This window comes from Metarhizium brunneum, chromosome 1, assembly GCF_013426205.1.
Source record: "Metarhizium brunneum chromosome 1, complete sequence".
In the NCBI taxonomy this organism is placed as follows: Eukaryota; Fungi; Ascomycota; class Sordariomycetes; order Hypocreales; family Clavicipitaceae; genus Metarhizium; species Metarhizium brunneum.
In genome coordinates this window covers 6,004,350-6,027,022 of record NC_089422.1, presented here as the reverse complement: position 1 = coordinate 6,027,022, position 22,673 = coordinate 6,004,350, and the positions used below count along the sequence as shown (strand labels likewise).

Sequence of the window (22,673 nt, the reverse complement as noted above, 5' to 3'; positions counted from 1 at the left end):
TTTCTTATCCTTTCATGTTATAGCATGTCTTTACTATTAATTATCCTTCTTCCCAATGAATCCACCCCTCCTCAACCCGAAGAAACAAATAACAGCTACTCCAGCCGCACCAACAAAAATAGTCCAAAAGGCAGCTCGGAAGCCATCCATCAAAGCAATTCTAGTATCCTTGGAGCCTGAGTGCTCGGTTACTGACGCAGCTATGGCTGCTGTCACAGCAAGACCAACCGAATTTCCAAACTGTGACACCTCACTAAAAACACCGCCTGCTAGAGATTGCGTGTCGACAGGGAATGCATCGGATATGATGAGATTTGATACTGTGAAGAGTACTGCATCATCGGCGCATCAGCATCAGATTATTTCATCACAATAATAAAAGGAATGCAGGCAGAAACCTACCGTCCGGGTTGACAGGGGACAGAAACAATGCCCAAAATGGGGCATACCAGTAATTTTCGCCAACCTTGATAGTAGCCATCAGAGCCGGAGCTACCACGGTGATCAAAGCTGAAACTACCGCAAGAGTCTGCACTTGAACTCGCGAAATAAGATATGCCGTGGCCGCATTGACGCATATTCCCATGATAACGTGAGGGAGGAAACGAAGGGAGCTTTGCAAGGCCGGTAGGCCTTCTACTTGCTGAAAACTATTCCTCCTGTTAGCTAAATCCCTCGGCATCTCCCGTGACGCTTGGCTTTTGGTCTTACTAGAGAGTTGTAAAGTACTCAATCCCATTCAAAGCCGCCCAGCAAAAAAAGACTGACAGGCAGATAGTGGTAAACGGAGCATTCTTCCACAAACTATTCGGAATCAACGCCGGTCGTCCCCTGTTCGTCTGATAGTTCATCCACATAGGGAACATAACTAGCAGAATTACCGAAACTACTAGGCAAGCAATGGTTCCGGGACCCTTGATGCTTGCATACGACGTTGTGATTGTTGCCAGGGCATACAACAGCAATCCCAAAGCAACACTCATGATGGCCGCGCCCGCCCAATCTATGTCCTCCGCCAGCCGCTTCGTCCATCTCTTCTCGCCTCCCGGCTCCACGTCTGGAAGGGACCAAATAGAAGCTGTCGAAAGGACAAAATTGATGATAGCCATCATGTAATATGCCCACCGCCAACCAATCGAATCCGTGAAAATACCGCCGAGCACCAATCCCAGTGCATAGCCAAGCGGTTGTCCCATGCCGTTCATCGCGAAAGCTACATTCCTCCAAGTCCCTTTAGGAAACGTATTCGTAATGAGACTCACAGCCGTAGGTAAGCACATAGATATGGCGACACCCAAGAATGTTCGAAACAGAATGACTTGGAGACCAGTATTTGCCAGGCCCAATGCAACGGTGAAAACGACGAAGAGATAACTTCCAGTTATCCACACAATTTTGGCCCCAATTGCGTCCGCAGCTGCGCCAAAGATAAGAAGAAGACAGCCTGCCGCAAGGGCATAGACTGCTGCTGGCCATAGGATCAAAGCATCGGAAAGCTCAACATCTGATGCAATTCGAGGCAGGGCGGCAATAAGGATACCGGAGCCCATAGTATTGAGGAAACTAATGCCTGCAAGGGTAACAATGACGGTTATGCCCTTGACCTTGGACACTGATAACGTGTTCGGCAACGTGAGCGGTAGGTTGTCAACGAGTGAGGAGTTGGCCGGCAGAAACTCTGGCGGTGTTGGCACCGATAAGGCTTCGTCTTGTCTTTGCATATTGCTCATCCCTCCAACTGGCGTGGCCAGGTGCAAAGTCTCATGTGAGCCCCCCTGCGTACCCTTGGTCTTGACAGGTTGAGCAGTTTGTCCCCCCCCGACAGAAGCTCTTTGGGGCATTTCCAAGCACCATGTCCCACATCAGCACGGGCGGAGAAGCCTCAAATATCGTATCGTTTCGTTGACGTTTCTGTGGCACTGAAGCTATTCATTGACATAATCAACAAAGCACGCGCATATAACGGATATATGGAGTAGCATTGCAAATGGTGAGGTTCCGGCGTTGAGTGAAGTTGGTCCAAGACTCTAAGCAAGCCAGGTCTTGCAGAGTCCCCACTTTTTTTGCTTTCGTGAAAACCATTTAACCTGCTGTGCATGTGAGTCTGTGACTATCAACACAACCACCGCCGTCGGCGGAGCATGATGTAAGTATTGTGCGAGGAAATAAGCATACTTGAGTAACTAGATAGTTTACCGGACAGCATATCGGGGCTGTGCATTGGTGTTTACTCCGCTGCTGGAAACCCATCCTAGCCGAAAATTTTGATCTCTCTACAAACACTATTTTAAGAAGTCATGATGGAAAAAGAAAAAAAGCCAGCCTCGGTGGACAGAGCTGGTGGAGGAACTTCGCCCCCAGCCTGGCGGTCATCAACTTTGTTATAGAGAAGGAGAGGACATCTGGATTCTGTACTTAAGTAGTTGGTCTGCGCAGAGCTGGAGCCTGGAGCTACCAGTTGGCTGCCAGCTGTGAGCCTCCCTCAACGGACCGGTGGTGTGCCAACAAGAAAGTATAAAACCAGACATCTCGAGGCTTCCGCTCAAAGGTCTCTTCCTCTCCTACTCACCACACCGGATGACTTCAAACACACTCACGCACGCACGCATGCACGCCGTTCTTCAGCTTTCTGATCGAAGTCCTACCTTGTTCACTTCCACAAGCACCTCAGCGTCATTCATCATTCTACTCATCTCGATTTCAACTTGAAACACTGAGCGACTTCCCTTGAAGCCCCTCGCCGACTCGTCTCCCACTCTGGGGAGCCAGCCCTCGAGACAAGATCTATCCGACAACATGGATGACCTTGATCCCCCCAACGGAAGCACAACTCTTGGATACATGGTAAATCATGTGTTCCTACCACTTGGGCTTCCCAGTAGGCCAGACAAAGAGTCATGCGATAGCCACCTCCTCGGCTTGTTTCTATCGTCAACAGAAGACTTTGTTTCGCTCTGTAATAACAGCGAGCGAAGCATGGTAAATCAGCTAGTAACTGCTCTTCAAATCCTTCAGAGCATTCGAAAAGAAGATGGAAGTCTTCATAGCGACAAACTTCGCACAGCATCACAGAAAGTCATAGGTCAAGGTAAGTGTCGAAACGCCTCCCCATCTCGTCTTAAGCATCGGTCTCACCAAACATGCAGAGATATCGTATCTACCTGTTTATGTTCAAGCTCAAAATGCTGGGATCCTGCTACATGGACGAGGAGGGAACGCGATTTTCGATTTTTGGGGGCTTACTCCGGACAATGAGACAATCGTCGAAGCGTCCGGCCGCATTGTCCGACACTTTCCTGAATGTTCTGCCTCTATTCCGACTGACGATATAAACACTTGTGACTTTTTTGACTTCATCTCATCAACCATGTCACGGATGAGTTGGGAAGGTATAACAACCTCCAAGGGCCATGGGTTTCGAGAAGCTGCTGCCGCCAGCGAGGACGTCCCTTCCCCAACAAATATAACCGAGCTGCTATATATCGAGTTAGTGAATAAGGGGATACAATCAGAGCATCGCAGAATTTGTAAGCACACTAGAGAAGAGGTAATAGGCACAAATGGTTCCAACCAGTGTTGGAGACGCTCACCCTTTTGGCTTTTCCTGCGCGTCACTTCTCAGTTAATCTTGAGCCGGCAAGATGGAAAGTCCATCCTATACAAAAAGTTCTTAATATTCTTCATGTCTCAAGTTTTGGAGAAAGCTTGCGAAGGAGAGTTACAAAGTGAAACTATTCACTGTATCTACTCCAAAGTTTGCAGACGCAAGCGAAAACTCGAGCTTACTGAAGATGAGAAGTGGATGGAAGCAGTCACGGCCGTTTTGAACAATGCAAACGAAGTACTGAGTCGAAATTGGCAGAAAATCATCAAGAGACATCAAATTTCTCTGGAAATTTCGCCATTTAACCTATCAGCAATCGAAGCAGATACCCTTTTCGAGATCCCCAACTTGAATCTATTTGTCAAGAGCATTGCTCACCGCCAAAGTGCAGCGACAAGCGGCTCATATCACCCAGTGTCGCAGCTGCGATTAACAGATAAAAACACTTTTGCGTCGCTTGCGCTTGCGGAAGAAGCAAAGGAGTATACCATCTTCTATCTATTCGCATTTGAGTATTGGATAGATAAGCACCTGGATATTTGGCTCAACGAACATGGTACAGAGGGAGACGCCTGCAACACAATCAAAAATCGAGCGTTTCAGTACTTCAAAATTGCAAAAAGAGCCTATGTTAATAACCCAAAAGAAAATTCAGCCATGTTGCTTAGGATTCTTGTGCTCTGGGTGGCTTGCGATAAATTAGCGGCAGCGGATACGCCAGAATTAAAATGCTACAAGCCTCCAGTTCCTGATAACATATGGTCCTCACTTTTGCTGAGCTCCAACACAGATGTTGGGCAATTAAAAACCGCAGAAGGCTATCTAAAAGATCGACAGGAACATTCTCAATATGAGACTTTTGTGTTCGATGGTCTTGGCGGAAACCAGTCGTTTGCGGTGAAAGCCTTTGAGAACGATCCAAATTGCAAGAAATTACTTAAAACTCTCATAAAATACGACAAGGATAAAGAAAGTGAGAAGATTGAAGAGCTTGAGCAACAGATTGAGGATTACAGCCGACTGATGCAAGAGTATCATGATGGTCATTGCGATGCTGGTTGTGAGGGAGCGTCTGATTCGGAAGATTAGGATGCTCCAAGGACTGACGACCCTTGCGCCAGATGTCAAAGCAAAAGACAGGCACTGGAAATGAAGATCGATACATATGAAAAAATATTACCGAAAGAAGAATCAGAGAAGAAGAACTTGGTATTTGAACTCCTAGCATCACAGTCATTTTCTGCTTGGAGGGATTTCACCATATTTTTCCTCACGGATGTTCTAGCCAGAAGGGCTGACACTACCAATAACGCAACCAATAAGAGGCTTCTGCTATCCAACTACTTTTATAATCTGCAACACACTCCTGGAATTAAAAAATGGCTTTCGAAGTACCAACAAACCGCGGACGACTCCCGAGTCGTGCTGTCAAGTGCATCAGAACCCAAAATGACGACAATAAAAATACGTCCAGATCTAACAAAAGAAAATATTATTATAAATCATAGGCATAATTGGGAATATTTCGATATATCCACGGGTTCGGTCATTGCCGAATTCCCACCTCCAACTCTCGTTAAGCGTTGCACTGTTCAGCTGCCCTGCTCAGTTGCATCCCTGCAACGTTTTGTTACTCCATCCACTCAGCAAAGCCAAGCACAACTGGCCAACTCCGTCATAAGTGACTTGCAAGAATGCCCTGCCCACATCTCGCAGGAGGAGTTTAGATCGCTTGCTCTAGCTCCCCTAGGTCACCATACAAGGTGGACTAACATCTTGCGACAGTTGGCCAGCCCCACGATCGACTTCAAGCGACAGGAGACGGCTCTTATATTTCTACAAATTTCTACTCAGGTAGGTCCTTTATCAGGCCTGTTGCTTGCCGAGGCCCATCAATCCCTAGAGGACCCCGTATTTGTTCAAAAGCTCGTGACCTTGATTCAACAGGAGTTGGACAGAATTAAGAACAATTGGGAAGCAACTATAATACTGTGGACTCTTGTTTTACTTCTCACGAGAATTGTATCAAGCTTTCATGGTGGTTCGGTTGAATCAAGTTGGATTTGCTTATCGAATTGTCGCCATGTCGCAAAACAATGGATGACGCAGCTGCGAAACACTGGTATGTCCAAGTTGAAAACTCCGAAAAGGAGAGCTTCATCCAGAAAGCAGCGGAGGTCGCTTTGATTTGTGTCGCAACGTTTGACGTTGGAGAAGAATGCCTTCTTGAATTGCTGAGCGCCGAGGAGAATGTTGCTATCTTTATAGAATGCTCCATCATGATCAGGGAAAACATCCACACGGTCGATCCCGAGGACCAACTGCACGCTATTTGGTTCCTTACTTGGAAACGCATTACTTATACAGGAATTGAAGCTCTCCTGAACACAATAACTACAACCAAGTGCCTCGATACAGCGATTGGCCATTGCCGGAACACAGGGACGTTACATGATCCACAACCGTGGCTGGTAACAGAATTCCATTGGGTATTTACGAAGAGGCGAATTCCTGGTTCGACAGAGCATAGAAGGGATTACTTCAATGTCCTGACTGCTGAGTTCCTAGTAAATGGGTTACCATCGGGCAAACTTCCCCGGGACATTGAGGAACATGAAGCATACTCTACATTTTTCGGCCATGCACGACTTGACGTCAATGAGTGTAGTGAGAAAGGCATGCAGTATCAAACTGTACACAAAATACATGGCCATGACGTTTCATTGGGTCTATTAGCGACACCAGAGTCTTTCCAAGAAAGCCTAGGATGCGAAGAGAATCCTGACTTCATCATTGCTGCTACAGCAGATAGTGGCTGTCAATATGACCTCGTTCCTGGACGGCTATTCCATAAAGCGCTACCTAACGAATTTTTTGAGAAGCACGTCCATTGGCTTTTCAGAAAAGGTAGAAATATGGTCATTGAGTTTCGCCCAAAACACTTACCGTGGAAACACGAAGGCACGAATTGGGTGCTGCATAAAGTTGGCGACTATTGGCAGCTGGCTGAACCAAGTGGTGGTCTTCTGGTTGATACGGCTCGTGAAGCATCGAAACAAGTTACGGACGCTTTTGCCTCTCTAGCGGAGCCAGAGGATATACACATCGTCTATTTTCCTCGCACTAAACACCTGGAAGTCCATCTACCCAGGCTTCAACTAGAGTTCTACATAGAAGAGAAATCTTCGCGTATCCTCTCACGGCAGTACCAGGGCATGTGGGTTGACTCTTGTCAAGATATTGACACTCTCATTGGCTTGCACCAAAAGCTAGTCTTACGTGATGAAAGATCCCACAGGCTTTTGCTTATTCCCGAGGGTGAACTTAATCTCGCCACTCCAGAGATGAATGATACCCATGTATTCGTTACTATTGATGTGCCAAGTTGTGGGAAAGTATACGCTTACGAATTGGACACCTACCTGGGGAAACTTTGCGGGAGAGATTTTGAGAGCATACTTCGTCTAGCACTTCTTCATGGATACACTTCTGGTTGTGTGCCTGACCCTTTCACCGGATACACAGGCACCGAGCGAGCTTTACAAATAGTCCGCTCCGCAGAAATTAATTCTCCCAGAGCTGTATCCCCAGGTATGTTTAAGCTACTACAAAAAATAGGCAAACTCAGCGAGCAGTGGAAAATATCAACCCCGAAGAATGGACTAAAACGCCAGTACGTCGTCCGGGTAAACGGTCTCAGTCCACTCGCACACCACCCAGATTTCGCAGAACTTTTCAAACAAATAGTGAACAGGTGTTCGAGATACCGTATTTTCGAGCCAACAATTTCTATCAACAAAGCCTATCCTGAGGTAGATAGTGATAGGCAAAACAAGCTGTGCATACGAGCTCGGCTTCGATCCTCAGTGTTCTACTCTCAAGCCACTGGTATTCAGAAAGAGATAATATCAGCTGACAGTTATTACTATGGATATACCGACCCCGAAGTTGAAGAAAAAAAGGAAAAAAAAGAAAACACAGATAATACAGATGGGCAGAAGGCCGAAGTAAAATCACATCCTTTTCCGGGACGAACTATGCGATTCACAAACCTTTTTAAAGTCTCTGATGCGATGAAGAAGAGTCGGCGCGGAAATTACTCGAACTCATTTGAGAATATTAAACAGATAACTTTTTTGGCTGTTATAAGAAAAACTTTAAAAGAGCCATCGACAATGCTCACCAGTGGTCCATGTGAAGATGGCGAGTCAATCCAGCTAGAGTATCACGCCGGCCTGCTGGATAAGCCAGGGAAGTTCTTTCCTAAAACTTGGTTCTCGGTATGCACTGAGCTGATTCATAATCGAAGAGAAATCAACAAGCACAAAGCTAGCTTTTATATTGCTACTCTAGCGTTCTCGCCACATGTTGTTTTGGAGTTGGTTCATATTCTCACCGGCGCTTTATACTTGCCAGCTGACGTAACACCACCTATCCCTCAAGCTAAGAATTTTGATCTGAGCAGAGGAAACCGGCCGAAAACCTCTGATTTAAAAAACGCAATTAATACAGCGAGGATTTCTTCACAAGCAGGAAAGAGCTTTCGAGACACTGTGCGAAATAAAAAAACAGGGAAGGGGCAGGGAAGTAACGGCGCACAAGACAGCCCGAACAAGACGAGAGCAGAGTATACGAAAGAAAATACGAAACTTGCGGAAGCTTTTATTGAACAATGGGGCAGGATGGAGGTTCAGTGGCCAAAAAATCATGATGACCTGCAAAGGTATTACAACAAAAACAAGGTTATATCCAACGTCGAGACCATCTTCCGGCAGGCATCCGATAATGCAAAAGTTGACGAACACTTCAAAAATTGGCACGGACTTATATATTCCAAGTCTCAAAAGTATAAAATAGATCTAGATGAATCACGAAGCGAGAAAACCCCCCAACGGACAGTACACCGCGTTGACCATCGTTACGTCTTCCAGGTTCACACACCACCCGCAATACCAAGCAACATCGATAGTTTTCTGCATGTGAAGACATCGGGTTCCGTTCAACCAAGCTCTCGGGTTTGCTCTCTCGTACAAAGGTTACAGAAAAGCGCCTCAACTCCATATCAAGTCACCTATTCTAGAAGCCTAGATGAAAGCAGACGAGCATTAGAAAGAGCCAAAGGAGAGCTGCTCTTGCAGGCATCCTGGCAAGAGTTTCAGCCACAGATACTTCGTCGCCGAAATGAAGCGAAGAAAGAATTTGAGGATCATTTACTTGGTATCAAAAAAGCACTTCTTCGCGGTTCACTACCGCAAAACAGCTTGACGGAACTCAACACTGCGGCAATACAACCCAACCTACCCCGAGTCTGCACTCATTTCCTTGTTGAACAACTTGCGTCAAATGATCAGTTGCCGTTGCAATGGAAACGAGAGCTTGCAATATTTGCTACTCGCCTATCAAAATGGCAGAATTGGGATCGACTGCTTCTTCTCCCAGGGACTGCGCATAAAGATGCTCTAAAACAATTGCATGGGCTTAAGCCTAGGACTTGGGACCCCATGATGCACCCTGAATGGTTAGTATTTGAAGTCGAGAATAACATTAGCATTCGCGATATTCAGATTGAGTTTGCCAACGCCATGATGAATCCCCCGAATCGCCATAATTCCATTATGCAACTTAATATGGGAGAAGGCAAGTCTTCGGTCATTGTGCCTATAATAGCAACGTCGCTCTGCAGGAAGGGAAATCTCGTTCGCCTTATTGTGACCAGGTCACAATTTGCCCAAATGTCCCAAATTATGACGGCGCGACTTGGTGGCCTATTAGGACGACGCATCTATCATCTTCCCATTTCTCGGAACATGACTCTCACAGAGGCATCTGTGGGCAAGCTCCACAAAATTATACAGGATTGCGTGGAAAGCAAAGGCATTCTCATTGTTCAACCGGAGCAAATTTTGTCTTTAAACCTCATGATATCTGACTATTCAAGCAAGTGTTCCGAGAAAGCGAGAGAAGTCCTTTACGACATTAAACATTTACTGGATGATAGTTGCCGAGACATTGTTGACGAAAGCGATGATGTGTTTTCGCCCAGATATGAGTTGGTTTACCCTCTAGGTAAAGAGCAGCCAATTGATTTCGCGAGGGAGCGCTGTTCTATCATTTCACAGATTCTGACCATCGCTTGCAAAAAAGCGGAGGCAATCGTGGAAGAGATGCCTGGTGGGCTAGTGATTTCGCCCGTGGGGCCTGGGAGATATCCCAAACTATCTCTAGTTACTCGGGAGGCCTCGGAGCTCCTAGAGAGAAGAATCGCAGAGGAAATTTGTCTCACCGGCTTGATCGGCTTTTCTATATCTCAAACGAGCTCATTCTCAACTTATAAAGAAAAAATTCTCGAATTTTGGACAAATAGAGCTCTCAAAGAAACGACTAGGGAGTTTATTGAGAAGGACTTATGCTGGGCACCTCAGATGACGAGTTTCTTATACCTTATCCGAGGTTTAATTGCTTGTGGAGTGTTGTCTGCGGCCTTGCGAGATCGCTTCCGTGTAAACTATGGTCTTGATAAGACCAGAATGCCGAAAACGGATCTCGCAGTGCCTTACAGAGCAAAAGATACGCCCAGCGTAGGTTCCGAATACAGCCAACCGGACACCGTTATTACTAAGACATATCTTGCTTATTACTACGACGGACTAAATGACAGGGACCTGACAGAAACACTCATGCACCTCCTTCAATCTGACCGGTCGCATATCGAATACCAAGAGTGGGTGAAGGCGGCTCCAGATCTACCCAAGGCCTGGCATGATGTAAAAGGAATCAATCTGGAAGACACTCAGCTATGCAAGCGAGACCTATTCCCTCGTTTAAGGTCTCTTAGAGTTTGCATTGACTACTACCTGTCGTACATTGTCTTTCCGAAGCAATTAAGAGAATACTCGGAAAAGATTTCAGCATCAGGTTGGGATATTGGGCGCTCTAAGGAGCTGGTAACGACTGGATTTAGCGGTACACACGATTTGAAACCACTTTTGCCGCTGACAATGAGACAACAAGACTTGATAAGTCAGGCTCATACCGATGCTTTGGTTTTAGAGAAAATGCTGGGATTGCATAATCACACGCACTTTCTTGACCCTCCAAACAGTTCTAGAATCTCCGAGGATTTCTTGCAAAAGATTACGACCCAGGAGCCAGATATAAGAGTCATCATTGACGTTGGTGCCTACCTTATTGATCTCACAAATGAGCAGGTGGCGAGGACTTGGCTGGGTATCTTACAAGGACGAAACCTGATGATAGATGCTGCAATCTACTGCGACGACAATGGTGATTTAACTGTGTTGGATAGACACGGAAAGACCGAAAGTTTGCAGCTATCGCCATTCGCCAGGCAGATGGAAAGGTGCGTCGTCTTCTTAGATGAAGCTCACTCACGAGGAACAGACTTAAAGCTGCCATCAACATGTAAGGCGGCTGTCACTCTTGGAAGGAACTTAACTAAGGACAAGCTAGCTCAAGGTAACCACCTCCCCCTCTATGTTGAGCTTGGCTGACCTTTTTCTAGCCTGTATGCGAATGCGGCTTCTCGGAGATGGGCAGTCCGTTATATATTGCGTGCCGAATGATATTCAGTCTCAGATCAAAGCTTCGGCAAACCGGAGCACTAAACAGCCTCCGTCTATTGAAGACATCATCTACTGGTCTATTGAGCAGACTGCAATAGAAACTGGCCAACTCCTGCCCATTTGGGCGAAACAAGGAGGCCAATATGTACAGCAGTCCAAAACATGGGCCCAAATTCGCGAGTCCCCAGACATGTCTCTAAGAAGAGCATCAGCAAATGCCTTCAAAGAAACCGGCATTCGCACTATAAAAAGCTTATACCAGCCGCAAAATAGCTTCAATATTCCCACGGACGACGATAATGAGATGGCCGTTCTGATCCACGAACGGCTCAAAGAGTTTCAACACCTGGGTGCAGTTGACAACGGGTGTTCAGAAGAGAGAGAACAACAGCGTGAAACAGAACAGGAGCAACAGCACGAACTTGAAGCCCAAGTTACGGAACAACGCCATTTGCATCGCTCCAGAATATGCTCAGTAGCTACACACGAAGTACACGCAGACGTTGAAGCATTTGTGAAGTTTGGGACGCTCAGAGATCACGGAGTTGGAATTATTGGAGCCTTCACAAGTCTATCTGACACAACAGCTGCTTTGCAATTTGACCTAAGAAACTTTCCGTCACAACTTAAAGTCTCTAGAGACTTTGCAAATGTTGTCAGAGAAACCGCGGGGACCAGCCAAGAGCACTGCGACTTGTTCAAAAGACCTATACATCACATTCTTACCACTGCCGGTGAAAAGGGGATGATCACAAATATGCTCATCATTAGCCCATATGAAGCCGAATCATTGTACAAAATGATAGAAAAGTCAAAAACAACCAAACTGCACATCTACGCGGCTCGACAAAACAGCTCGTATATGCCTGTTGACGATTTGGATCTTTATACAATCCCTACTTCTCCGATCAAGCGCCAGGTTCCTCTACACCTGAAAATAGAACTCAATCTCTTCGCTGGTCAGCTCTACTTTGCCTCCTTCAAGGAGTACACTGATGTGTGCACCTACCTCGGCATTGCATGGAATGATACATTCACCAACACGGACTCTGACGGGTTCATTATCAGAGGCAAAGGCGGTGATGAGGTACCCGATTGCCTCAATTTGGCTGCAAGTCCGATCCCGTTCCTAAAGTCGTTCATTACAAACGTCCGGCACTATGGTAATAATATCTCAAAGACGCATGTGGGAAAGATGCTCAACGGCGAGTTCCTGACGGAGAGTGACTTTCCCAAGCGACAGAAGAGAAAGCGAAATGAAGAGGCTGAGAAAGATGGCCTCCGGTCAGTGAAGCGAGAGAAGGTGAATGAGGATCAGGGGAGCATGTTCGTGAAGCAGGAAGAGGATGTGGAAATGGAGGGTTGATCAGCGTGATTTCGTTGGCTTTGATTATATTGGGAATGGAGCTAAGATGACGGTGGGATCTTTGGCGCACCTTGTGCATGGGGATGGGTGGGATTCTTAAAGGAACAAATAGCTGATACGTGAAATGGATTTGCTTTCTTGATTTACTATTCGAATTTTGAACGTAAAATGTTCCCTGAGGCTACTTAGTGGTCTGGCATGAACACTAACAAATTCGCTGAACAGAGAACAGAGTGCATTTTGAGCTATCCGTGGTATAATAGGTCTCAAGAAGCGCTCATCTGTATGCAGTCTCGAGATTTGATCACTACCCGGTAGGCGCTGTACCAGCTTCTACAGATCTATTACGAAACGCTCAACCATCTTACCAGTCAAAATATACCTTGTTCCTTAATATCCGCAGTGGAACATGTTTCATCTCGCGCCCCTGCAACACCACCTATATTCGCGCTCTACGATCCCCATCTCTGAATGAACTCGTCCCTCTTCTCGCTCCTCGCAACAATACTCTGACCCTGGAGCGACCGCAGCTTCTCTTTGGCCTTGTTCACCTCTTGCGCCAGCACCGAAATGGAGCCATCCATATCTGGATCCACCAGCTTCAAAGTGCCGAAGGAGCTTTCAGCCAGGAGACTATCCCGGACGAGTTGGATCGCCTGTCGGGCATCTTCTACATGTGCGCGCGCGGCAATCTCGAAGCCCTCCTGCGCCCCTTTCGCCACGTCATTTCCTTTGAGGGTTCTTTCAGCTAGCACACTCTCCAAGAAACCGATTTGATCCTGAGGCTTGATGCAATCAGGTGGCAGTGTCACGGCCAGGTCTTGGAGAAGAGTCTCTATCGGGGACTCTTCCTGGGCACCGGATGATCTTCGACGTTGACGCGCCTCGGATGTATTGCTGCGTGTTCGAACGGGGGAAGGAGGGATTGCTTGTCTTGGTTTCTTGGGGGGGATTACAACAGCTATTTCTGCCTTTGCGGCGGCAGTTATTGCCGCAGTGGCAGCTTGGTGGGACTTGTGTGACTTGACGTGTGCATGGAGCCTATCCATGCGATCCACGAGGTAGGTGAGGCATTCATTGATCTGGGGTCCGTGTTATTAGCTTGTCCAGGTGTGAGGCCGTGTCTGCGGTGAAGACATACATATGTCAAGGATGTGGTCGTTTTGCCTATGCTTTGGCTGTTTCTCATAGATAAGGTCTGGAGCGCGGGTTCCAGATACTGTTGGTCAATAGACATTTGGGCGACGGGCAGAATCTCAGAATAGAGTGATTCTACTTCATCTTGGAGAGACTTGACTTGTTCGTTTGTGGCTGGTTTTGCGGTTCCGGATCGCTCTGCTGTGACAAGGGTTTCCAAATAGATGGTGTCTAGTTTAGTACGAACGGTTTCAACAGTTGCCTTAATTAGACTGTATGGCGTTAGACGGATTTGAGGTGTCTGTGATCAACGTCATCTTACCGCATGCATGTTTCTCGGAGTTTTTCAATGTCTTGGGTTTCGCCTAGATCGGGTTGGTCAAGTTCCCATCCTAGCTTTTGGAGACTTGATAGGAGCTTATCGTCGGATTGGAGGAGGGTTGCGATGCTGTCATTGAGAGCTGGGCCATGCTGGTTTAGCTCCGTGACTCTGAGGGTGATTTCTTGGGACATTCGCTCAACCTTGAAATAGCATGTTAAATCTCATAGCGTGCAGATGATGGCTTCTTTTCTTACTTCTTTGGTAAGTTGGTCACGCTCTAATTCACGCTTTTTCCTCTGGACACGCTCTAATTGCTCTCGGCGAGTAGTATTTTCGGCTTGCGTTTTTACCATTCTGGCTAGGGCATCTTGCTGTTGACGCAGTGTTTCCGTCTGTTTGGAAATGCTCTCCGTACATCGCTTTAGCTCTTCGACGGCAGCCGTCAACTCATCCTCAGTGACGGCCGGCACCTCGGAAAGGTCGTGCAAGTCGGCTAGCTGATCTACGCGGCCATTCCTATCCAATGCCATGTATCTATGATGCAAGATTAGCGTACGGTCCGTGGTATCTCAGTGACTGCAGGCTCCCGCTTCACAGTGAAAAGAGTAAATATGGCGGCATGGGAATTTACTCACACGTCGAGCTCGTCGGCTGTCAACAGGGTATCAGATGTCAAATGTGTCAAAGCCCATTCGGCAAACAGGGGCCCGTGGTGGGGATGATTGATGGCGGCCTGCACATCGTCTTTCCTCGTCTGAATGCCGTACGTTCGCGACGATTTCAGCAGAAGTGATTCAGCCCGCTTCCCTTGCTCGGTGTTCATGACGACGGTATGATGAAGCGAGGTGGCGTTCTAAAATGTCCGTTGTTGGCGAGGAGGGGGATCCAGTCTGTATCACGACGCAGTTTGAGCTAGATGGATTCTGCTGACCGCTTTTGTAGCAAGGTGACGACGAGTAGCGGGTGCTGGATGGCAACTGATTCTGTGGTCGGTGGACCAGCCGGTTGAGGCATTGGGCTGCGTGCCAGCGAGGATTGGCGACGGTAGCTTGATGAGTGACGATGGGAGTTGAGGTTGAGGTTGAGGTTGAATTGTAAAGATGGCTGACTCAACATTGGCTTGATGGACTTGGGACTTGGCAAGTCCAGATGTCGGCACCTGCCCGACACAGTTGAGGGCTGCGGTCAGTGGGGTCTCAGAACGCCCAGGGGTCCGGCACAACTAAAGCCCCTCGCTGGGCGGCACTGCAGATGGGTGCATGGCATATTGCTCGCACGTGCGGTACCAGACCTCCATGTCATGTTTCGAAGCTTTAGACTTTCAATGTTTGCCGCACGCCTGGCCACGGATGATGCCACGATGCCACGCTCCACGATGGACCAGCCTTGAGCACAAAGCTAATGCCGGTGTGTCACGGCCACGTGTGGCTCACGAGCAAGGCGTCGTCCTCACCCCATGTATGAATCACTTCACTGCTTTGTGATGCTTGACAGCTTTCAACTGGCCCCCGCCTAATCAGATACCATCAGAATGTATACAATGGACAAGTCTTGGCTGTTTTACACAGGCCCCAAATGCATTGTTTCAACGTCACGGCACACTTCTTCGTGTTCGCGGTACCTTGCCTCTGTTCAACTCCTATCCGTTCACCGAGCCCTGTGCTATGCTCGACCCCTGAGCGGACCGTTTACAATCGCCCGACGTATTGCAGCGCCAATGCTGTGAACCAGAGACAAGTCCTTGGAGTCATTATCTCCAGCATTGTCTGTACAGGCCCCGATATCAATTTCCCTCTAGCCGAATAGTCTTCCGTTCCGGCAGTGCCATGATGACGCGGACTTCCTGCCATGGCAAACTCCGGAGGAGGCTTTTGAGAGTCCCATGTATTGCGAATTCGAACCCAGATGGAATGGAAATGGCCTGGTCTGTACGTAAACCTGGTTGAAAATGTCCCCATTGCGTATACACCACAGACAAAACAGGCATACATGCCGTGGCAGTTCTCATATGTGTTAACATGGCTCCTAAATGTTCATCTTGACTCTTGTCTTGGAATAATTATCATCCCACAGCCAATACAATAGATGCTAGCACAGACTGACGTCTCTGTCAGGTACAATTGACTTTTCTGGCCGTGTGGCCTGCGAGCTCCTCACTTCTTGCTGACCATGGACTCACTGTACTCTGGCAACCGTCCTAGCATTGGCCATGAATCGTGGCCAACCTCCCTGTCATCTTTTTAACCTTTGTATAATTTCGCCCGAATCTCCGGGAGCTCCTAAGAAAACGCCCTGAGTGTAACACATTCGTATAGCTCAAACCTTCGACTCGGCATTGACGGGTGTGTTGCTCCTGGATCCCGAAATCTATTTCCAGAAACACACCGTTGTACAGTAAGGGAGAAAAAAAGAAACAAGCCGTCACGTCGTCAATTAGACCAAGCATGTCTACTCGTCTCCGAATTGCTGTTTTCCATGGACCATGTCACAAGCTTCTTCGGTGTTAAGAACAGTCTCAGTCCTAAGCGATTCCTCTGTTTCCTGTCACCACCACCGAACCACCGAACCAAGAAATCATGACGAGAAACGCGCCTAACCATACCGTTTGGCGAGACCGATGGGACGTGGCCATTCACCACCTGTTTTGGGTTGTATGTGTTTCGGCAATCTATCTCGCAACCGAGTTGACAATCTGGGGCCTGAGCTTCGTACTGGCGTCTGCGCAACTCCAGTACTTTGGGTCTATTGTGGGCATGATTGTCATCTTCTCCGTCATGGCAGCTGCTGGCCAGGTGTGTCCGAGTTGCGGCGACTTTTACCACCGACATATCAAATCAAAGGTTTGTGGCATCCCCTTTCTGCACGCGCAACTCGGAGGGGCACGAGGAGAAGGAGGCTCACTCTTGCTTTGGTGCAAACACACAGGTGGACTTTATCAACGCCCAGCTCGGGATTGGATTCAGCGTGCCCATCATTCTGCTCAACCATGTCCTTGGCATCCGGGACATTGGCTACATCATCGCAACGTCTGGTGAGTCTCCGTCTCCAACAGGCGAAACGGCTGTCCTTTTCCCGTCACACGTTAACAGACGTGTAGCTATTACAAACGTAGCCTCTTGGACTTTAGTCTTCTTGCTGTCCCTTTCGGGCCTATTGCTCCTCACAACTTTGCAGTCATACGCTTCGAAACACGTACAAGGCAAGGAAAACAAGGTATCCGCCTTTGCTTCACGCTATGAGGTCGGAGGGACTATTCGGCGGGCTGCAGCCCAATGTTACGACCGGCCGTGGCAGTATTTGACATCAGATGATTCGGTTGAAAAAACAGAGGACCGAAAATCCTCCCGCGCTGACGTCAAAGACGGAGCGGTAGTGAACCAACCCGTTGTGGAAGCCAAAGTCCAAGATCGGGATAGAAACCTCTGGCATATCTTGAGAAGCAACGGCTACGTCATCCTGTGCCTTGTCGGTATTATAGGCATCGGTATTCCTCTGGAGCTCGTCGTTCACGACGGCAGAGCGCTGGACGGATTCTCCCTGTGGCTCTGCTGGCTTGTCGCCATACGACTCCAGCGCACGCTCAAGTCGTCGAACCTCTTTGGCTCCAACGTGCGGTGCCGTCACAGCCTCGCAACCATGGTCAACCCCGTCCTGGTAACCACCCTCCTGATGCTTGGCTTCACCCGTATAAGGGGCCTGCTCAAAGGCAGCCGCGGCATCGCCAAGGTCCTCGGAGACTTCAGCAGCGGAACTCCCCTGTACACCATCTGGACAGCCGTCGCCTCGGACTCCCTCATGCCGGACGGCCCAACCCCATGGTTCGGCGCAGGAGACTTCGCCCTTTCCTTGCTCGAGTGCGGCATTGTCGCATGGGGCTTCAAGCTGTACGAGTGCCGCAAACAGCTCTTCAGCATGTCCGGCATCTCCACTTTGCTCTTCTCAACCACAGCCGCCGCGGGCAACGTCTTCCTCTCCGTGATGCTCGCCCGCGCCCTCGGGCTGCAGCCAGAGGAATCGCTGGCCTTTGCCGCCCGAAGCGCCACCCTCGCCCTCGCCAAGCCCTCCGTCAAGGCTCTGGGGGGCAACGTGGCCCTCAACGCCACGCTCGTGGTCAGCAACGGCATCCTGGGACAGCTAATGTACCCCGTGCTCCTGGACAAGCTGTCCGTGCCAACGGTCCAGCCCGAGCCGCAAGACAAAGCCGGCGAGGGGAAAATCGACGACGACGGCCCGGTTACCGTCGCAGCTGGGACTGCCATCGGCATCAACGGGGCCGCCATGGGGGTATCGTATCTCTACGAGGTGAAGAGTCGCGCGGCACCATACGCGGCGCTATCCATGACCATGTTTGGCGTCATGACAGTCGTGTTTACAACCTTGGAACCGTTCAAAAATACCGCCCTGAAGCTGGCTTCAAGGTGAATAACGAGCTGTATCTAGATGATGAGGCATACGAGGCTTATGAGAAATGGACTTGGTTGGACAAAAGGCTTCTTCTTTGGCCAGGAACTCCTTTATGGCCATCGCTGGACGATAGATAAGAGTCGGCTTTTCCAACACGTGGCATCATGAATAACAGGTACACAATGAATAGGTAGTATACATAGTCCCACATGATGACTGCATATACAGCTTGCTTGTTCATACGCTGCAATATAGCTTAGAGGCGGCAAGGCAGAAGAACATGGCTGTAATTGAACATGATAAATATGAGCTTCCTGCGCGTGTTAGGAGGGCTCGCGGCACCGATTCACCACGATATGTTTCGCTTTTTTTTTCTCGAATTCGAATCGAAACTTGAAGCTTTTTTAATATGTAAACTCGGCATTGTACAATTTTCTCGCATTGTCCTGTGGCCACCAGTACCACGGCAAGATGGGAATCGCTTCCACCGCCATCTTCATCACCACCGTCAAAAAGAACTGCTGCTCCTCTTGAACTACTCCAATCTGCGGCAATGATTAGCAATCATCTCCCAGCAAGCGTCGCGGTTCTTCGGCTTACCTCTCAATCAGATGCAACCCACTGGCCGTCTCGACGACGCCGCTCATCTCGCCAGGCTTAAGCGCAAAGGCCGCATCCTCAAACTCCTTCTGCATATCCCCACGGCCAAAGTAGCCCAGGTCGCCGCGCTTACGGGCAGACGAGCAATCCGACTCGGTAGGGGCCAAATCGCCAAGAGAAATGGCGCCAGACTTAATTTTTGCTTCGTGGGCCTTGATGACTTCCATAGCGTCGTCCTTGGAGCGTGTAATTTCAGACTATGGCGCCGTTAATAACACTGAACTCTTTTCATGCTGGAGCCATGGACAAAGGAGCAATCCATACTTCTCGCCAACTGCTAGGCCGTCTGCTATCCTTGTGCTTCACCAACAAGTGTGCGGCGCGAATCTTGCCGTCAGGAACACCTGGCACCGCGCCGGGCCGCGAGCCGGCGCTGTGGTGGGCTCCCATGTAGTGCTTTAGCTTCTCGGTGTCGGTGCCTTGCGGCGGTTCCCAGCGGGAGACTTTTTCGACAGAGTTGAAGTAGTATGGGAGATTCTTGGAATTGGAGTGGCGCACCTCCCAGTTGGGGGGGAGACCTGTATCAGCCTTCGGACTTGTTAGCCATGTCTCGCGAGGGAAGAAGAGGGGTAGGAATTGTGGCATGCCATGACGACGGTGAGCGCAGCGCAGCGCAATGCAGCGAGTGCTGCGTCGGTGACGAGCTGCGAGTTTCGGGGGGTAGACGGGGAGTATTCTTGACATACCATGATGGGTGGAGGTAAGAAGATGTGCGGATGCGAAGAATGGGAGAGGGGGGGTTGCGGTGGCAGAGAGGAGGAGAGAGAGGCAGCTGTCGACGAGGATGATCGGCAGGCTTGGACAAACAATAGGTACACCAAGTATTTATATAAAGATGGGGATGGAGGAGAATGGCAAAGCGTTGCAGCGATGCACTTGTCACGTTTTTGGGTCGCGGATGCAGAGTCGGAATCGGAGTCGGAGTCGAGAGGTGGTCGAGGGCGAGGTGATTAGGACAAGGAGCAGGTCGGTTGGCGATGATGCGCTTTGGACGAGGCAGCTTGAAGAGCTTTCCCCAGGCGACCCGTTGACGGGTTGACGGGCTGACGGGCTGCCGGGGGTGGACGAGGGCAGAAACAGCGGGGTATCTAGTCGGGGCTCAGGGCAGGGAATGACGTGCCCCGATGGGCGAAGACGCGCAGCCAGCCAATGGGGTGCGGTGCAGACACCAGGCCAAGTGACCTCGTCCAGAGCCGTGCTAGCGGTACGTGCTAACATTGAACGGACATGGAGCGCTTGAGGGCGCCTGGGTGCCACCAGACCAGACATGCCAGCAAGTACTCCGTACCTAGCAGTAGGCAATCAATTTCACCAGGCGCCGCCTGGGGCGGCCCCACGTCTCGAGTCTGCTGGACAACAGGGCGGTTGGCTGGTTGGTTGGATGCACGTGTGGCTTCCATGTTCCCGGAGTCCGGGATGGAAATCAAATCTTGACTGCTTAGATTGGCCCTGTTGAATGAGGGGGTTGCGTTATTAGTTGTGTGAGTGGAGAGCCTCGTGCCAGACAAGCTTTTAAATGTTTAGTTGCAAGGTGTTTCGCCATTAGCTCTTGCGCCTTGCTTAAAAGACTGGCATCGTTTGACATTGACTGAACCTGCTCCCCCGCGTGAACATGTCAACTGGTACTAGTAGGAGTAGATAGAGTTTGGGCGCCAATATTCAAGCATGTACTCCATACAAGCCACTAATCAAACAGTCCATCACGCGATTCGGCCTCAACCACCGGCGTCCCATTTTAAAAGGGTCACGTTCCAATGTCTATGGAGGTGTTCCGGGGGATGTGTTTTCAATGGCTTCCGTTTTGACAATCCCTCGGATGGTGATGCTACAGATGACCCTACCTCGCCAGGTAGGTAGGTTACCTAGGTACATGCACGTGGGATTGCAGAGCAATGAATGCATCGGGACAATGTCCATTGTCGAGTGTCTGACAACATTCTGTGTGGGACGGGGCTGTTCTGTTCGGTGGGTGTTTTGGGGAAGATCGTAGCAGTGACCCTGCTTCAATCGTGAACTGGGACTCTTGGCTGTGCATAATTCAGATGTGATAGTCGACGGCCAGGGTCTGATTTGTCTTCGTTCTTGGGTGAGATGATCAATGAATGACTGGCCAACATTGTTGATCTGACCGAGGCACTGAGTACCCGATGCATAATGACTCCGAGTCCATCGACAACAAGCATTTAGCCGCCTGGGAATGAACGTAGTACTCGGGACCACAGACAAGGTCCAGATCATGCTGGACAACGACGCCACCCGCTTAAAACATGGAAAAGGCCAGGCGACTGACTGAAGAGTCGCAAGACACCTCATGAATAGTCATCTGCATTCCACATTGAAGTGACCAAGCGCGGGCCCAGATTCTGTCAACATTGAATACTCCTCTCGGTAATTACATAATGCGTGGCGCATCTCTGCCTGCTGGCTTGCCCCACTATTTGTCCAGGCCGCCCACTTGCCCTCAAACTCGCCTCGCTTTGCCCAACCACCACAAAAGGGCCTTGCCTCCTCTTCGTCAACGCGTCTTGTTGTGTTGCTTCTTCATCAACACAGCCATCTTCGACCGCTGCTCATTTCGCAGAGCCAAAGGCGCCGTCGCTGTCTCTAGAAAGGTTTCGGCCCGGCCATTCAACGACGCAGTTCGCCACGCTTGTCGATCCCATCCACCGCTGTCGGAGAAGCTGTCCAGATCCAATCCAACCCAACATCATTCAGCAAATTTTTATCCTTAGATAAACACACACGCTGTAGCAATGGCCACTCCCCAGTCGACAACCTCATACGAAGACTCTGGCTCCAAGAAGCTCGAGCAGATTACCTTTCGATTCTGTTCAGAATGCTCCAACATGTTATACCCCAAGGAAGATGAAGACGCGCACAAATTGCAATTCACCTGCCGAACGTGCCAGTACACTGAAGAAGCCCAGTCTACCTGTGTGTTCCGCAATGTCCTGAATAACTCTGCTGGCGAAACTGCCGGTGTGACCCAGGATGTTGGATCTGATCCAACGGTTAGTCATGTCCCGCGTGTCATCTGCTTATATTGCGGCTGCCCTGTTTTTTGCTATATCTGTGGGGATTTGGCAGCAGATATGACTGCACCTCGACGGGAGGAAGAGAAGGATAATGAGGCAGAGATGGAATGGACCAGCCTGAGCCAATTTGTCCCATTGGACGGTTACGATGATCCTTTTGCCGAGTACGACGAAGAACTCATGGACGAAGCCGAGGACGAAGTCTACACCCCTACCTCGTCTGATTTCAATTCTGTTGCGAATTCGGAGTCAGGTCTCTCAGACTACCACGTCAGGACCATTACGTGTTGAAATGGGGTCGAGATCAAGTTATGAACTTCTACAATACGTGCGACATTTACCAACGTCAAACGGCATCGCTCGCGTCGATATCAGTATATTCATTACCGGGACTGGCAACAGGGCAGGCGAGTCATTATTGTGGTGCAAGCGTAGCTAGGAGTTGCGGCGGATGCGCGTGTCCTTTTTTTGTTGGAACTCGTTTATCTTGCTTTGAACTTGCTGGCTGACACGAGTTTTGCTTTTCCTTCTTGGCCACAGCTCCCACGGTCGAACAAGACGT

At 49.2% G+C, this 22,673-nt stretch overlaps 7 protein-coding genes across 7 annotated transcripts; 4 read left to right on the top strand and 3 right to left on the bottom strand.

Annotated features, from left to right (window-relative positions):
• Positions 1-36: 36 nt before the first annotated feature.
• On the bottom strand, positions 37-1,721 carry G6M90_00g018180 (uncharacterized protein; the record flags this gene model as incomplete). The annotated part of the gene is made up of 3 exons (XM_014693232.1): positions 37-332; positions 403-650; positions 712-1,721. 3 exons carry the CDS (start codon positions 1,719-1,721, stop codon positions 37-39), a joined length of 1,554 nt encoding a protein of 517 aa, XP_014548718.1.
• Positions 1,722-2,796: 1,075 nt separating this feature from the next.
• Positions 2,797-4,693, top strand: G6M90_00g018170 (uncharacterized protein; the record flags this gene model as incomplete). Its single annotated transcript, XM_014693233.1, has 2 exons — positions 2,797-3,088; positions 3,147-4,693. The coding sequence occupies 2 exons, from the start codon at positions 2,797-2,799 to the stop codon at positions 4,691-4,693; spliced, it is 1,839 nt and encodes a 612-aa protein (XP_014548719.1).
• A 1,007-nt stretch (positions 4,694-5,700) lies between these two features.
• G6M90_00g018160 (uncharacterized protein) lies at positions 5,701-12,553 on the top strand (the record flags this gene model as incomplete). The annotated part of the gene is made up of 3 exons (XM_066129815.1): positions 5,701-7,195; positions 8,714-11,026; positions 11,127-12,553. The coding sequence occupies 3 exons, from the start codon at positions 5,701-5,703 to the stop codon at positions 12,551-12,553; spliced, it is 5,235 nt and encodes a 1,744-aa protein (XP_065985773.1).
• A 452-nt stretch (positions 12,554-13,005) lies between these two features.
• On the bottom strand, positions 13,006-14,835 carry G6M90_00g018150 (uncharacterized protein; the record flags this gene model as incomplete). The annotated part of the gene is made up of 5 exons (XM_014693235.1): positions 13,006-13,635; positions 13,695-13,962; positions 14,013-14,212; positions 14,267-14,546; positions 14,648-14,835. The coding sequence occupies 5 exons, from the start codon at positions 14,833-14,835 to the stop codon at positions 13,006-13,008; spliced, it is 1,566 nt and encodes a 521-aa protein (XP_014548721.1).
• A 1,753-nt stretch (positions 14,836-16,588) lies between these two features.
• G6M90_00g018140 (uncharacterized protein) lies at positions 16,589-18,434 on the top strand (the record flags this gene model as incomplete). Its single annotated transcript, XM_014693236.1, has 3 exons — positions 16,589-16,852; positions 16,938-17,043; positions 17,110-18,434. The coding sequence occupies 3 exons, from the start codon at positions 16,589-16,591 to the stop codon at positions 18,432-18,434; spliced, it is 1,695 nt and encodes a 564-aa protein (XP_014548722.1).
• A 517-nt stretch (positions 18,435-18,951) lies between these two features.
• ssp-1 (Peptidyl-prolyl cis-trans isomerase ssp-1) lies at positions 18,952-19,765 on the bottom strand (the record flags this gene model as incomplete). The annotated part of the gene is made up of 4 exons (XM_014693237.2): positions 18,952-18,961; positions 19,017-19,273; positions 19,341-19,604; positions 19,763-19,765. The coding sequence occupies 4 exons, from the start codon at positions 19,763-19,765 to the stop codon at positions 18,952-18,954; spliced, it is 534 nt and encodes a 177-aa protein (XP_014548723.2).
• Positions 19,766-21,829: 2,064 nt separating this feature from the next.
• On the top strand, positions 21,830-22,402 carry RPB9 (DNA-directed RNA polymerase II subunit RPB9; the record flags this gene model as incomplete). Its single annotated transcript, XM_014693238.1, has 1 exon — positions 21,830-22,402. One exon carries the CDS (start codon positions 21,830-21,832, stop codon positions 22,400-22,402), a length of 573 nt encoding a protein of 190 aa, XP_014548724.1.
• Between the last annotated feature and the right edge of the window lie 271 nt (positions 22,403-22,673).